We start from the raw sequence: 15892 nt of genomic DNA, 5'->3' as shown, positions 1-15892 counted from the left end.
GAGCAATATTCAATCATAGCGAATTATTCTGTGGACCACCAGGGGTTTAAATAGTTGATGTTCTTATACTACATAAATAATTTGATTTGAAGTTGTTAATGTTTTTATTTTAATGAAAAAATATCTTTTGTCAATAAATTAAAATGATTGAATTGTATGATTTACACATTGATTTTCCCAACAAGAAATATGATTTGAATTTTAAAAAATTTGAATTTACATGAATTTTACATTGAAATGTGAAATAAATCCTGTAAAGATATTAAATTCTTAGAATTTGTATGGATTTTACATTCAAGTTCGTGAGTTATTTTAAAAATTGTTAATTTTTACGTTACAATTTGTAAATTGTCCAAAAAGTACCCAATGAACACAATGAAGATCGAAAGTTTGAGGTTTATATTATTTATTACTTCAACGCTTTATTAAACTAAAAGCAACATAACAAGTTTTAAGGAAGAAGGAGGGATTTAAATCTGAAGTTTTAAAAAATAAAGTGCCTATTAAAATGAATGCATTTGAATTGGTCTTGCTGAAAAGCAGTTTTATGATTAACTCTTTAATTGAAACCTGTTCTCAAGAGCGAATACTATCTTCTATACTGAAATGATTCAAAATGTTGCAAAAGAGGACTGCCAATGCGGTAACAAATACTATGAAGGACATTAAGATTCAATTTTTGAAATTTAATCAAATTTCAAACATTTCTGTATAAATGAAGAATGTAATTGTTTCTATATCGTGAGTTGTAAATCCAAAACATTTTGTCTATTCAAAATTATTTTAGTAACGAAACCTATTGCAATATTTAAACCTAAATTATTTTAGTGCCATTCATTAAGCCACGAATTAGTAGCGATTGCTTTTCTTAACCAAACTCTGCAAATATTTTCTTTCATACACTTTCTCTACTGCATATTTATACTCTACAAAAGTTTGTAATTTTACAACTTTATTATTTTTTCAAAAATAAATTTTATTTTTAAGTGTTATTTACCACAAACAAACAAAACTAACTTGTAAAACATGATTCTTCTAAAAAGCAAGCAAGCAAACAACATTAAAAAAAGCATTACATTTAAATTAATTTAATAATTTTTTTATACATACATACCTAACTATATTTTTCAAATAGGTTTTTTATTTAATTAATTTTTCATAATTTTAATTGTTGTTTAGCATTATAGAAAAACAAAAACATTTTCAACAGAAAATAAAACAAGTTCTATTTATAGTTTTCATAAGTATTTTTTAATTTTATATTAAATTTTTGTTCTTAAAATGCAACTAAATATTAAAATATATAAATAATAAAATAAAAAGAAAATAATATTATACATAAAAAATATTAAATAAAAATAATTAACCTCAAAAAAAAACAAAAACAAATAAAAAAGCAAATCATACATTACAAAGTACGTACGTCATCAAACATTTAAAAATAAATATGAAATTAAAAATAAAAAACAAACACTTACTCATATACAATATTTATGGTGGAATTCTGAAAAAGAATTATAAGTAAAAAAATAAAATAAACCACAATGAAACCATAAGTTTAATATTAAATACTAAATAAATTATAAATTTAAGTTTAATTATTATTAATAATTAAAGTAAAAACAACAAAAAAAAAGAAATCAATACAAAAAATAAACGTGTTTTCAATTACAAAAAGAAAAAAAGCTGCTCTCTATTATCCACTTGCTACGTTTTTTGTTAGAAAAAAAGTTATATTTGGGGGGTTATTCTTTACACAATTGCTTGCGATTTTCTTTTTTTCAGGTTTAGCCCAACCGTGACTTCACTTTACAATTTTTTGTTCACTTTTTTAAAAATATCAACGAACTACTTGCAGGTATTTTGTTTTTAAGTTTATTATATATATAAATTTGTTATACATTAATTATTAATTACCTTTTTTTTCTCTATTTTTTTTTTCTTAAAATCTTTTTTCAGGCGATGCTGAGGGTCCACCGAAAAAGAAAAAAACCCGCGACTCAAATGGTAGCAATGTGAGTAGTAAAATATCGTTAACATTTATTATTATTTGTAAAAACAGTTATTTGAAATTTTATCAAAAGATGATTGTGTGTTTTCTAAAGATTTATGTTTTATACATTAACAAAATGTGTGTGATTTTATGACATCTATACAACCGATCAAAATATGGTTTGTGAAAATTCCATATTATCTCAGTACTAATTATTCTTAGGGAAGATATTCTTTTTTTACAATTAGCTTTCTTTGTAATAAAGCACATCCCTGGAATTCTTTAATATTCGATGTAAGATAAAATACAACCTGGGGACAAAATCTCGCACTCGTAATTGAAATAAATTTCGGACGCTTATTAGCGTTTGGGTAAAAACTCGTTCGTTATCGAGCACAATCTTTAAAATTTTCTATACATTTTATTCTATATCGTATAAGAGAATCCCGAAACTAAAAAAAAAACTCTCACATTCGAATATATATTCGATAGTGTTCGACTACGGTAATTTCGACTGCGTAAAACGTGTACTCCGGTAATTTCGACTGCGTAAAACGTGTACTCCAATCGCGAAAAGTTTGAATGTTAATCAAAGATTTAAGAGGTCCAAATAAATTCGTTTCGAAAGAATGAAGTTTGTTCCACGATGTCGAAGGAAAAATCAGTCGAAAAAATTTGTATGCAAAACACTCAGTTTTTAAAATTCTTTCGAATAGTTTTCATACAAATTTGTTCGAATGAATCATTTTTCTTTCGCCATCGTGAAACAGGCAATAATTGTTAATGATCGTAATCATTTCTTTAAGAACTTAAAATTACAATTTGAATAGAAATGTTAATTTTCCTGTTTTAAATAAAAACTTTTGTGTCTTTGTCAAACAAAGAAAGTAATTGTTGTGGTTATAATAAACGAATTTATTGTTATTAAAATAATTTAGAAAAAATTTAGTTGGGGTGACAAAAAATCGGTTATTTTCAGTGGTTGACAATAGAATGGAAACTTTAACAAATAAATTAACTAAAAGGTTTTTGGTAAAGTTTTTTTGAAAACTGAAAAAAGTTTCCATTCTATCATTTATATCAACTGATTTTCTGTTGCTAGTATAGAAAAAAATTACAACGAATCTGTTTTGTATCTTTATAAAGAATACTTCTTACTTTTCTCTGGAATTTCTAAACAAATATTCTAAGTAAAATGTTCCTGTTTGGAAACCCTGGTGATAAAGTACAGTATCGAACAGAAAAAACGCAACGCACAGTGGTATAAAAAAAAACCAGGGACCGTAAATAACGGTTATCCAGAGTTTTCACAAGATGGGTAATTTTTTCACGTGAACAAAGTTGATGAACTAGAAATGGGAAAAGGAAACATATTTCATGTGAAATATTGATTCGCGATAGGGTTGAATAAGTTGTTTTTATTTTATTAATATTAGTAATAAGTTATCTGACATTCTGTTCCCAATTTGAATGGCAACGTTGAAATGAAAACTCTTGTTTTTTTTCTCAGATGTTACATACTTAAATTGAATTTCTGTTAGAAAAGATTTTCAGTTTATTATTTGGATTTATTGAATTGACCGATGCCAAGGATAATTATATTTATACATCGGTCTTATTACTACGATATCAATCATTTGAATAAGCTAATCTGATCAACTTTAATGTGGCATAGTGATATTTTATGTTAACTTCACGGATCAACCTTTGTAGTTTTCCCAGTATGTAAAATTACATTAAATTATGATATTATCAGGCCTATCAAACATTTTGTTCGGAATGGTTTCAATTCCGTAGTTTTTATTCCGATCGATTTCGTTTTAGGTTCTTCAGATTCCGTGTAACTTATTTAATATATCAATTGAGCTTTGAAAACTAAAAGTGGTTTCATTCCGAAAGAAATTTTCTTTTTACTTTTTTATTTCCACTTTCGATCGGAATGGAATTCTGTGACGGGCCTGTATATATTATATGTTTCCTGCATCGATTAATTTTTCTTTTAGCATAATGTATATTATGTTATGGAGAATTTTCCAATGCTTATATTTGTATCTCTTAATTTTTTTAAAGGAATTATTTTTAGAATGTTCAACAGATCCCTTGAGGACGTTCAAATTCTCAATATTTGAGAATTTCGACTTTGAAACCTATTTTTTTTGTAATACTTTCTAATAAAACAAGATTTTAAAATCATGAATTTTAAAAAATAAATTATTCTCAAATTATCTATGTTTCGTTAAGTATTTTGAGATTGTATGTGTGCACTTTCTCATTTAGTATTGTATGTAAATCCCTTTCATAAACTCGCATTGAAATGTCTCATAATATCATGTACAACATTTTTATAGGTAAATAATTTAATAACAACGCCCACAAGTTTAACTGGTGGTGGTGGTATGGCAGCAACAACAACAACTGCATCATCAGCTGCAGCAACAACAACAGCGGCATCAACAGTAAATACTGTACCATCACTAAATCTGACTGCTGCTGCGCAAGGAGCTGCGGCAGCAGTAGCAGCAGCAACAACAATACCACCGACATTAACCTCTCAACAACAGCAGCAACAGCTAGCAGGTGTAAATAGTCAGCCATCAAGTGATTTACTAGGAATACTTGGTGGCAATAATACAAATACCAATACCACTAATATAACAAATGAACCTCTAACGGCAGCAGCAGCAGTAAGATCACAATCAAGAAGCCAATCAAGATCATTGCAACAAGTAACTGAAATGTGTAAGTTGAATGAAAAAAACAAAACAAAAATCATCTTTAATATACAAAAAAAAAAAAAAGTATTTTTTTAAACTTCCCTCAGAAAACAAACAGTACTTATTTTTAGTTATTCTTCTTTCATAAACTCTACTAGTGACTAATCAAATTTTATTTTCTGTTTTAATTTCATTTTTTTTCATTAAATTTCCCCGCATTCCCTGTCCCCTGTTTAAATGATCTGTCAATTGTTTTGTGGCTGTTAAAAACAACAAATAGTAAGAGTTGTAACACCTACGTCTGCAGCTAATAATAGCAATACTTTAGATGCAGCAGCAGCTTTAAATAATAATAACAACATCAACAATCCAAATAAAACACCTTCAGCAACGCCTACTTCAGTAGCAACACCAACCGTTCCAATCGCAGCAACAGCCAGTGGCACTACACTAACACCGTTTAGTAGTGCAGCAAGTTCTGTGATTGGAGTCGGTGGTGGTGTTGTTGGTGGAGCTAGTACTGGTGACAGCACTAATGGACCAAGTGACTTGACAATGCCACCAAATTCTGCTGTCGGTGTGAATGCAACCGCCGCTGCTACAGCCCTCACCACTGCCTTGAGTAGTGGCGGAGGTGGTGTAGGTATCGGTGGAGGTGGAAATAGTAGTGGTGTTGCTGTCTCAACCGTGGCTAGTACCGCTGGTGGAGCCAGTGCTACGACAACAAGCACGAGCAGCAGCAGCAACAGCACAAATGTTAGTAGTGGTGGCGGCGGCGGTGGCATACGCATCGCTAGTAATTTACACAAACTGCCTGCCGATGTGGCTGATACGCCCGCTAGTATTGGTGGGGCAGCAGCCACATCTCAGGTGACGACCACAGTCTCTTTGGCTGCTGGACTTAAACAAATTCCACAATTTGATGACCCTGTTGAACAGTCGCTTGCTTCATTGGAACAGCCGTCTCTGTTGGCTCCGCCACCAACCAGTAAAAGCGCTGCTGATACTTTCCTAATGGCTGCTGCTGGTATTAATGCTGCCCATTTAATGCAACAGCAAACCACGCAACAGCAACAACAGCAGATATTCGAAAGCAGCCAACAAACACAATCAAATCATCCGCACAGCGCCGCCAACAATCAACATCATGTAGAATTTATGAATGAATTGTTGTCGAAGGGTGCAGCTGCCGCCGATAATGTTCCCGGAATGAATGGCAATCACTTCCCCCTAATGCAGTTTGGCTTAATGGAGGGCCTTAATTCCATGATGCAACAACAGTTCCAACAAGCAGTGCAACATCAGCATGCGCACAATAATGGCTACAATATGGCCGATGTAGCCGCTTCCAATGCTTTAGATAGTTTGGGCTTGGGTCTAGGTCTGCCACACGGCGCTGGAGCGGCAGGTTCCTCGATATTTGATCAGCTGCCTGGACGCAATGATAATCATTTGCTGGCCATGATGATGAGTAGCGGTGCAGCTGGTTTACCCGGAAATTTATCACTGGGTCCCACGCCCGGTGGCCCCTCCAGTGTAGGCGGTAAGAAAGATACAAATACCAATAGTGTGCTTGGTCATTTAGATCAAGCGCAGCAATCTAGCAATAAACTGCTTATTACGCCCAAACCCATAGAATCCATGATGCCTAGTCCGCCTGACAAGAGACCGCAACAGTCACAACAGCAACAGGCATCTGGGGTGGGGGTGCCACCGCCACAACAGTCGCCCTCCGATTTGAAAATACCATCGGCAGGCATGGCTGCCGGCGGCGGTAATCAAGCCAATTTTGCACAAGCATTCAAAACACACGAACAAAATGTAAAAAATCCCAGTTCGTGGTCCATACTCGCATCGGCGGGTTCACCACAAAACACACCCACTTCGAACAAAACCAAACCTGCCATGGACTCATTCCAGCAATTCCGTAATAAAGCCAAAGAAAAGGCCGATCGCCAAAAGCAGCTGGAGGCCGCCGAAAAAGAAAAGGAACAAAAACGCCAAAAAGAAGCGGCCGAAAAAGAACAACAGCGCAAGCAACATCACTCCAAATCCTCACATTTGGTCGTGGGTGGCGGCTCGAATTCGAGCAGCAGCGGTGGCAATGGCAACGGCAGTACCGGCGGTAACAGTTTAGCCTCAGCGCTCAGTGCAACGCATCATCAGTCGGTGGCCGCAGCAGCAGCTGGTGTACAACCACCACATGCTCATGGTGGCAGTAGCAGTACTGCCCATTTGGCAGCCTCCATAATGGATGTTATGGAAAGTGGGAGGTAAGTTATAAAAACAATGCCAGAAAAATAGTAGTTTAAAAATAGTAATTTAATTGTTTTGTTTTATTTATTTGCAGAAAAAGCGTACATGACATACAACCCTCCTTGTCGCGAGTGGTTGATGATTTAAAAGCTTCACCCCAGGGCAGTGGTTCACCAGCTGGCGCTGCACAACAATCACCACAAGACCGGGCTGCTGCTAAACGCGCGGAATTGCGACGCATGGAACAAGAACGTAGAAGACGAGAGGCGGTAAGTGCTTTCATCAACATTCCACCTAACATTTCTATATACATATTACAATTTATCATATTAGAATTTCATTTAGAATTTCTTATGAACATCTTAATATTTTATTAATTTTTTAACTTATTTTTTATCCTTTACCTTTACAGAGAGCTGGACAAATCGATATGAACATGCAAAGTGATTTAATGGCAGCCTTTGAAGAATCGCTTTAATATATGGCTAAATAACTTTCATATGGAAAAACTGTTGAAATATCTCTTGTCATTTTTTAAACATAAAACTATATATAAAAAATATTATTAATATGGAACTTAAACTTAATTTATAAAAAAAACACACACAACTAATAATAAAAAACAACATCTAATTGTACTAAGTTTATAAATAATAGACGAAAAGAATGAAAACAAAACAAAAACCAAGTAACAATTTAAGGAAAATTTACACAAAGTAAACTATTTATAAATAAAATAATAAATTTAAATTAAATGAAACCATTATTATTTAAGAAAATAACGCTAAAACTAAAAATATAGTGGGCGTAACAGTGAAAAAACAATCAACACTAAATTAAATTAAATTTAAGCAACCAAAATTGAAAACACAGGCGACAAGAGAGACATTTTAGAACAAAATTTAAAAAATACTACAAAATTAGTTCAACGAAAAATATAAATTTCAGTTTCCAAACAGAACAGAATCCAAGAGAAGCAAACACAGGGAGTAAGAAATTCTCTAAAATCCAGACTTTTTAGTTCTTTTTTTCTTTAATTAATTAATAATAATAATTTTTATTATTAATAATCGTTATTTAATTGTAAAATCATTTTAAAGATGAACAATATTTAAAAAACACATACACACATACATTATTATAATTTTAATTTTAAATGGCATAATTTCCTTTCTTATTATTACTATTAATTCTCTTTTCTAAGTTTAATAAAATACAATTTTTAATATAATTTTCTTATACTTTTTTTTATATTAAATGAAGTATTGTTTATTTTTTTTTTAATAAAACAAATAAAACATCATTAAAAAAAAGAATAAAACAAACATGTTTTAGTAGAAAACTACTTTTATTGTAATATTATTATTATAAAATTAAAAATATAACAACAAAACCAACAAAAAAACTCTTGTAATTATTATTATTAAAAGAAAAAAAATCAACATTAAAAATTGATAACATAAATATATCTAACTACTTCTTACTACAATAATATTATATACTTATATAACTATCATATAAATATATATATATTTAAAGAAAAAAACAAAAAAAAAAAAACAACAAAACCCATACATATACATATAAATATTATCTATAAACATAACTATTATTAAACACAATTTACTCATGAAGTAAATAAGCTCGTTTTTCTTTATTTTTTTTAATTAATGTTATTTTTTATTTTTATCATTATTATTATTATTAATATTATTACTATTATTAGTTTTGCATCGGTAAACAAATTTCATTTAAATATAAATCAATATGTTAATGTTTCTTATGTGAAAAAACCCACAACAACCAACAACAACAAAAAATGTAGTATAAACAATTAAAATGTTTTTCTTTTTTTTAATTATAAACTAAATACAACAATAAATAAAAAATAAAATAAAAAAAACACCAATAAAATTATAAACAAAAAAATAAAACAAACAAAACTTAAAGATTTAATAATAAATATTTTAGAGCAAAGTGTAAACGTGAAAACAAACCAAGAAAAAAGTAAAAAAAACACTCAATCTTAAAGTTTTTTCTCTTGATAAAATTTAAAATAAAAGAATGTAAGAAAAAAAAGAAAACCTTCCCATAGTTGAATGAAAAGTCATGTTGTAATAAAAAAGAAAAATAAAAAAATCAATAAATAAAAATAAAATAAACTGAAACTTATCTATCTATAACCATCCATAATTATAGCAAACAACAAAAACAAGAAACACAACAAGAACCACAAAAAATATATAAAATTTGAATTAAAATTACAAACAAAAACAATTATTTTTTAATACAAATATTTTAGACATTCAAAACAATGGGTTTAAATTAAAATCCAGAAGGGTTGTAATTCGAAAAGAAAATCGTTCGAATTTGTATAAACCAACATCCACATAAACAAAATTTTACGCAATTTTATGCATTACAAATTCTAGTTGTTTTACTTAAGCGAGATTTATGGAAAAAATCGAACTTACAGTATCTTTAGTACTGGACTTGATTTTACGTTACATGGTTTAATTTGAAATTCTGGGGCCGAATTTCTGTTTAAGTAGGGGCAATCAGAAATTACCTAATTCGATTGGAAAGGAAATTTTTTCGGATTATACAGCCCAATTATGAATAAAAATTCCGCGGGAGTTTTTCCCTTTTCTTATTTTTCAAATTCAATGGGAAGAAACTCCCGCGGAATTTTTTATTCATAATTTAGCACACATTTGTGTAATTACAAATGAAGTGGCAACACTGCTCATAATACCATTCTCCAGCCCTAGAGTATGCTATTATTGGTTTTATTATAACATAAATAACATAGCGATTATGGCGCCATCTGCTGCTAGTAAAATTACGAAAACGGGAAAATGTTTTATAGCGGAGACATTTACCAAACCAGCATTGTAATTATGCATCCCTAAAGTATGCTATCGATTTTAAACGAAGGAGTTATTAAGTTATAACGTAAATTACTTAGTTGTTAGTAAATTATTCACATATAGATGGCGACACATGTTTCAAGACCAATTTAAAATCCTTTCATTTTCATACTACACTATTTACAATTGAAATTGAGAACATGATACATATTTAGAAAATGAAAATGAGAATTAAAATTATATATTGAGAAAATTAAAAATGATATTGAGAATTTAAATTGAGATTCTAAATTAAATAAAATTGCAATTGAAATTTAGAATTTCAATGTGAAATTGCAAAATTTTGCAAATAAAATTGATAATGTCGATTTAAAATTGAGAAAATTAAGAGTTTCAATATGAAAATAAAAAATTCCAAATGAAATTGAGAATTTAATTCTGAAATTGGGAAAAACTCCAATTGAAATTAAGAAAAATTTAAATGCAATTCAGAAATTTTGATTTTATATGAAACATAAATAAAATAATATAAAATATTCGATTGCGCTTTCGACAGTTAAAAAACCTTTAAATTTGAATAATGCCAGCGGTACCAATTGCACCTATCAGGTGCAGGGTGGGTTCAGGATGTTATAAAAAGCACTGTTTGGGTTCCAAATAAAATAAATTAAAATTGGTATCGTCTATTAAGACTACAATTATTTCAGATCTGATATAATTGTCAATTTTATTAACATTTATCTTCTGAATTCATCAAAATTGGTTGCATATGAACTAGGCCAAAATAAATGAATTGCAGCAGGTTGTATATACTTTTTCTACATAGTAAATTATATATTTTATGTGGAACTTAATGATTGTTTTAAAGTAATTTGTAAGTGTTTCTAAATTTTGTTTAGAATTTTCTCAATTTAAAATTGATTATATCGGTAATCAGAAATTTACACATGCTAAAATTACGATTTGTGTAATTACAAGTGGCAATACTGCTCATAATACCATTCTCCATCCCTAAAGTATGTTATTGATATTATATAACGTAAATAACGTTACGATTAAGGCGCCATCTGCGGTTAGTAATATTACGAAACTAAAGAAAAAATATTTTATAGCGGGGACATTTACCAAAGCAGCATTGTAATTATGCACCCTTAAAGTATGCTATCGAATATAAATTAACAATTCATTGAGTTATAACGTCAATAACATAGCTGTTAGTAAATTCACATAACTTAGAATGGACATCTACCAAATAGCATTGGATTATACAATATTATCCACATATAGATGGCGACACTTGTTTCAAAACAAGTTAAAACTCCTTTGATTTCCTCCTTACTACACCATTTACAATTGAAATTAGAGAATTTCAAATTGAAGTCAAGAAAATTCCAATTGAAATTTATAATTTCAATGTGAAATTGAGAAAATTCCAAATAAAATTGAGAATCTCGATTTAATATTGATAAAATGGCAATTAAAATTAAGAATTTCAATATGAAAATGAAAAAAATACAATTCAATTGAGAATTAAAATTGAAATTGGGAAAATCCCAAAGGAAATTGAGAATTTAAATATGAAATATAATAATAATTTAATCAAATGCTTAACAAAATCATGCTCAGATATAAATCAATGAAACTATGACCTTTGGAATGATAAATATATATTAAGGGTACTCATTTAAACGCTTAAGTTTCGCATTTGTGCAAATGTGCAAGTTTGCGCGACGTATTTCATGAACCCACCTTTTCAATTTTGTGCAATTTTATACAGAAAATTTATATATTAATAATTTTTTTTCAAAATGTATAAATTTTAATTCTAAAATTGTCGAATGAAAGTTAAATCTTGAAACAAACTATGGTATACATATATTGGAAGATTTTGTTTATATTCTAGCTGTTGGGAAATGTTTTCACAAACAATGCCATTCAATCCAATCATTCTGTTCCAAAGTTACACAATTTTCACATGCACAATAAATTCAAGTTTGCGAGTCTAAATTATCGCGCAAACTTAACTTTGTTGTGCAAACAAACATAGATTTTTTGACAGTTCATTTGCGAGAGTGTAAAAATGCACAGATTGCACAGTTTACGAGGCAATTAAGCGTTTACATGAGGACCCTTATTGTTTAAATGTAGTTTTCAATTTAAAAGTTAAATGCACTATCATCAAACTGAATTTTTTTAATAACAGTTGGGCAAATGTAACGAAAAGGGTTTAAGGAAACCAAAAGCATTTAAGAATGTATTTTGGGTATTCGATAAAAACGTTGCAAAATTATGATTCTATTTTTTTACTGTCGAAGTTCTTAGGTGTTTATATTGTTACGTTTTCAAAATGCTGGTTTATTTCCTTTAAATAAACCGGATACTTTTGATTGCAAATAAAAGCCGTTTAGTAGTTTGAAAATTGTAACAACTCTTTATTTATTTAAAATGTACAACAACAACAGAATTAAATAGATACTCAGTGTTTTTATACACGTTTATAAACTCGCAGAAATAAAGACACACTTTATAATGTACACGAATTCACTTGAAAAATACAGCACACTTTAAGGCACTCAGTTGATGTTTATTCAAATAGCGTCTCTGATAAACTCACTAACGACTGCAACCTCTGCCACTATTTATAACACTGCATTACCATCTAGAAAGCTCTTTAACTGTCAAAGTTCGAATATTCTAGATCATACGCCATCTGTGGTGTACTTTCTACAATGTTCTTTAACTGATTATTCGAACTCGAATACAGCGTTGCCAACTTACAATCAAATCAACTGAAAGCTTTTATTTAACAATGCCCACAGATATGTTACAGTTTTACAGCACTGTTACTTGAAAGCATTATGCTACTTTTAAATCAGCCGTTAAAATCGTTATATCTGAATTCAAGTACAATTTCGTAACAATATATTAAGTAGAATTGCTTGTAGTCCATAGAGTACGAAAAGACTAATAGTTTTTCTCGATCACTTTGTTTTAGTGAAATAACGGTATTCTAAAAGTTACCAATTTGTAAAGACTTTGTATAATAGCACAGTGATACAAAAGTTGACGAACAAGGGGTTCTCATATAGCAATTCTGTTTTGCTGGAGTCCATAGATTACGAAAATACTAATAGTTTTTCTCGATCACTCTGTTTTAATGGCTGTATGACTTAAAAATGCGGATTTTTTTTAAATTTTTAGCTATTTTTTGAAACATTTGAACAATATAAATTTATTATGGATTCCGAACCAAAAGAACGGCTCATCTTTTGAGGCCAAGAACGAATCAAGCCAATATCTGATAATCTGTTCCAAAGTTAAGAGTATCACAGATAGGTCTGGACTATAAGGCAGGTCTGGACTATAAGGCAGGTGAGGCAGAACTTCCCAAACACTTCATTCTAAATAGTTTTTAACAGGTATTGCATAATGTGGCCGAGCGTTGTCATGATGGATTATTACGCTTTCATGTCTAGCAATATTTAGGATAATTGGCTTTGGTGTCGATTCGGCTGGTTTGTCGGGTTTCACGTACGATTTCTTACTCTTCGGGTTATCGTAATGGATCCATTTTTCATAGCAAGTAATGATGCGGTGCAAAAATTATTTTCTTTTATAGCGTTTCAATTCGTATGGCTTTTTAATGTTGCTGCTTGAGTAGATCCCAATGATTTTGAAAGCTCTTATTGAGTTTTACAATAATCTTAATGGAGTAATGCCTCCCATTCTTGGTCTTCAAACATTTTTGGCTGGCCTGGGCGATATTTGTCTTCTGAACCGCACAACCTTAACTCCGACATTTTCTCAGTCAGCCGATTTTCAAAACTATTTTTTTTAAAGGTAAAACTCAATCTTTATAAAAAAATTGAAAAATACAGAATTGCTATAAGTATGCATATTTTTGGTGTAGTAATTTAAATTTGAAAAAAAATTTTCATTTCCACCAACTTTGAATCAACTTATTTTTAAGGATAAAAATCCTTTAAACAAAAATTGAAAAAACAAATAAAATATATTTTTGTAAATTTTCTTAATTTTATTAATACTTTTAAAATTCAATATAAAAATCTTATGCATAATACTTAAAACTTAAAATTAATATTGTAAAATATAAAACTATTCTTTAAACAAACAACAGCACACTAAGCTAAAATGTTTTAGTCAGTCCACCGATCTACAGCTAAAAAATTTACTATATATATATATGTAGGTATGTATGTATAATAAACTATATTAGTTATTATTAGTCTTGTCTATATAATTATGTCACAGATAAGCTTCAACAGCGTTCAACGCAAACGAAGGAGGAGGAGAGTGGGAGAGTGCATGATAAACTTAAGACATTTTTGAGGTTAAGGCAGCCAATTGAGATTTAAGGGCATCAATTTGGCACAAGAGCTCAATGTTTTGTCTTTCCAAATAGGCAGCACGAATGGCAATCTCATCCTCCTTGATGCGACGACGATCACGGGACTTCTTGGCAGCAGCATTGTTCTTGCGGCGGCGTTCAAAGTAGGCAGCATCTTTGACTATGCCACCGGAGGCATTGGTGTTGTCTTGTGAATTGCCAGCCAACTGAGAGTCATGGCCCGAATTGGAATCACAATCACTGGACTCTTCATGATGGCGGTCATCATTTTCGCTGTTGTTGCTGGAGGAACCCTCATGAATGCTGCCACTGGCGGAGTTGGTGCGGCGCATTTTAGGATTGGTAACACAGCGAGAACCACCATTGGAAGAGCGAATTTGCTCTAGCACTCGTTTGCGGTATTCAGTATAACGTTCAACACGGGGATTGTCGAGCAAGACATCGGTGGCGGCAAAGTTGGCAGCAATGACTAAAGGATCTCTGGGGAAAGCCTTGAAGGGACGGGTGTTTTTGGGATCGTGGGAAGCCAAGTTGCTGGTGCTGCTGGTGGGTGTGGTGGCGGTGGTGGTGGATTGTTGAGCTTGTTGGGGAGAATGAGGCTGGGGAGCATCATGTTTAAGGGAAGTAGCAGCGGCAGCAGCAGCAAAAGTTTGCAAGATATTATTGTTGGCTAAGGCAGGAGCAGGTTGTGACATGGGCACTGAGGTTGGTGGTGGTGTGGTAGACATGGGTTCTTGTTTAACAGAAGCTGGATAGTAGAGACCGGGATATAAGGCGGCCAAATTAGCGGGTATATTCATATTGTTGATATTTTGAGCTTGTTGTTGGGCTTGAGCTTGGGCAGCATACAATAGATTGGCAGGCAAAAGGGAGGCGGCATTATGTTGATGTTGTTGTTGCTGCTGTTGAGCCATAAAATTAGTGGGGGATACAGCGGGTGAGCCAGTGCCAAAGCTGGCGTTTGTATGATAAGGAGAGGGAGTTGTGCGTGTTGTTTCAACAGCATCACGACGTGAGAGATCAAGAACTTCGGCTGCTGGTGGTTGAGGCATGGGATTGGCTGAAGGCATATGATGTGGCATGGCAGAGTTTAACAATTGTTGTTGCAATTGATGTTGATAGGCATAGGCTGAGTAAAGATCCAAGGCAGGCATTGGTGGAGAAGGTGGTTGTAAATGAGGCAAGGGTTGTTGCTGGTGATGGGCTACAGCGGCAGCTTGTAATAAGCCAGAGCGATCTAAAAATGGAAAAAAGAGAATAAAATTAATATCACAAATATATAAAAAGAGAGAGTGATTATAAAAGTTGGAGAGAAGCCAACTGTTATTATTATTTTTGTTGCAAGAGAGCAATACTAACCATTTTTCAAATCCAGTAGGAATTGGCCGGACATTAATTTCTCGTGAATCATCATGTTGATAATTTGTTGTTGTTGTTTGCTTGGAGTTTTTATTATTCAAATTTAATAATCCAAATATTTATTGATACTTTTTTGGTGTAAATAATCCTGGGCGATTTAGTTAAACAAAATTTCAGTTACAATTTTAGCGAAAAAAATATTTTGAGATAATTTTTTGTTAAATAATTGTAAGAGATAAATTGTTGTGTTAGGCTGTGATGTTGTATTGAACAATGTTCAGTGTGTACTGATTTTAAAATGCAATCTGGTCCAGCTTATATACTCAGGCCT

General features: G+C 31.4%; 2 protein-coding genes across 9 annotated transcripts in view; one reads left to right on the top strand and one right to left on the bottom strand.

Moving 5' to 3' along the window:
• LOC135959133 (homeotic protein female sterile-like) overlaps positions 1-8194 on the top strand; it is a 36740-nt gene extending 28546 nt beyond the window's left edge. For all 8 annotated transcript variants that reach the window (XM_065510171.1, XM_065510169.1, XM_065510170.1 and 5 more), the window contains exons 9-13: positions 1960-2015; positions 4342-4732; positions 4988-6980; positions 7058-7232; positions 7376-8194. In XM_065510171.1, coding sequence (XP_065366243.1) covers positions 1960-2015; positions 4342-4732; positions 4988-6980; positions 7058-7232; positions 7376-7441 — 2681 coding nt within the window. In that variant the 3' untranslated portion in view covers positions 7442-8194. The remainder of the gene's footprint in view (positions 1-1959; positions 2016-4341; positions 4733-4987; positions 6981-7057; positions 7233-7375) is intronic.
• Positions 8195-14159: 5965 nt separating this feature from the next.
• Positions 14160-15689, bottom strand: gt (giant). The gene is made up of 2 exons (XM_065508815.1): positions 15562-15689; positions 14160-15439 (listed from the first exon to the last, which is right to left on the bottom strand). The coding sequence occupies exons 1-2, from the start codon at positions 15614-15616 to the stop codon at positions 14169-14171; spliced, it is 1326 nt and encodes a 441-aa protein (XP_065364887.1). The 5' UTR covers positions 15617-15689; the 3' UTR covers positions 14160-14168.
• Positions 15690-15892: the final 203 nt, after the last annotated feature.

The sequence above is a fragment of the Calliphora vicina genome, chromosome 4, assembly GCF_958450345.1.
Source record: "Calliphora vicina chromosome 4, idCalVici1.1, whole genome shotgun sequence".
Classification (NCBI taxonomy): domain Eukaryota; kingdom Metazoa; phylum Arthropoda; class Insecta; order Diptera; family Calliphoridae; genus Calliphora; species Calliphora vicina.
This window is presented reverse-complemented; position numbering and strand designations above follow the sequence as displayed.

Bases quoted from the DNA above. Each gene is read 5' to 3' on its own strand.
- gt (XM_065508815.1), bottom strand. From the start codon at position 15,616: ATGATGATTCACGAGAAATTAATGTCCGGCCAATTCCTACTGGATTTG. The intron at 15,440-15,561 runs GTTAGTATTGCT...TTCCATTTTTAG, and splicing joins CCTACTGGATTTGAAAAATG to ATCGCTCTGGCTTATTACAA.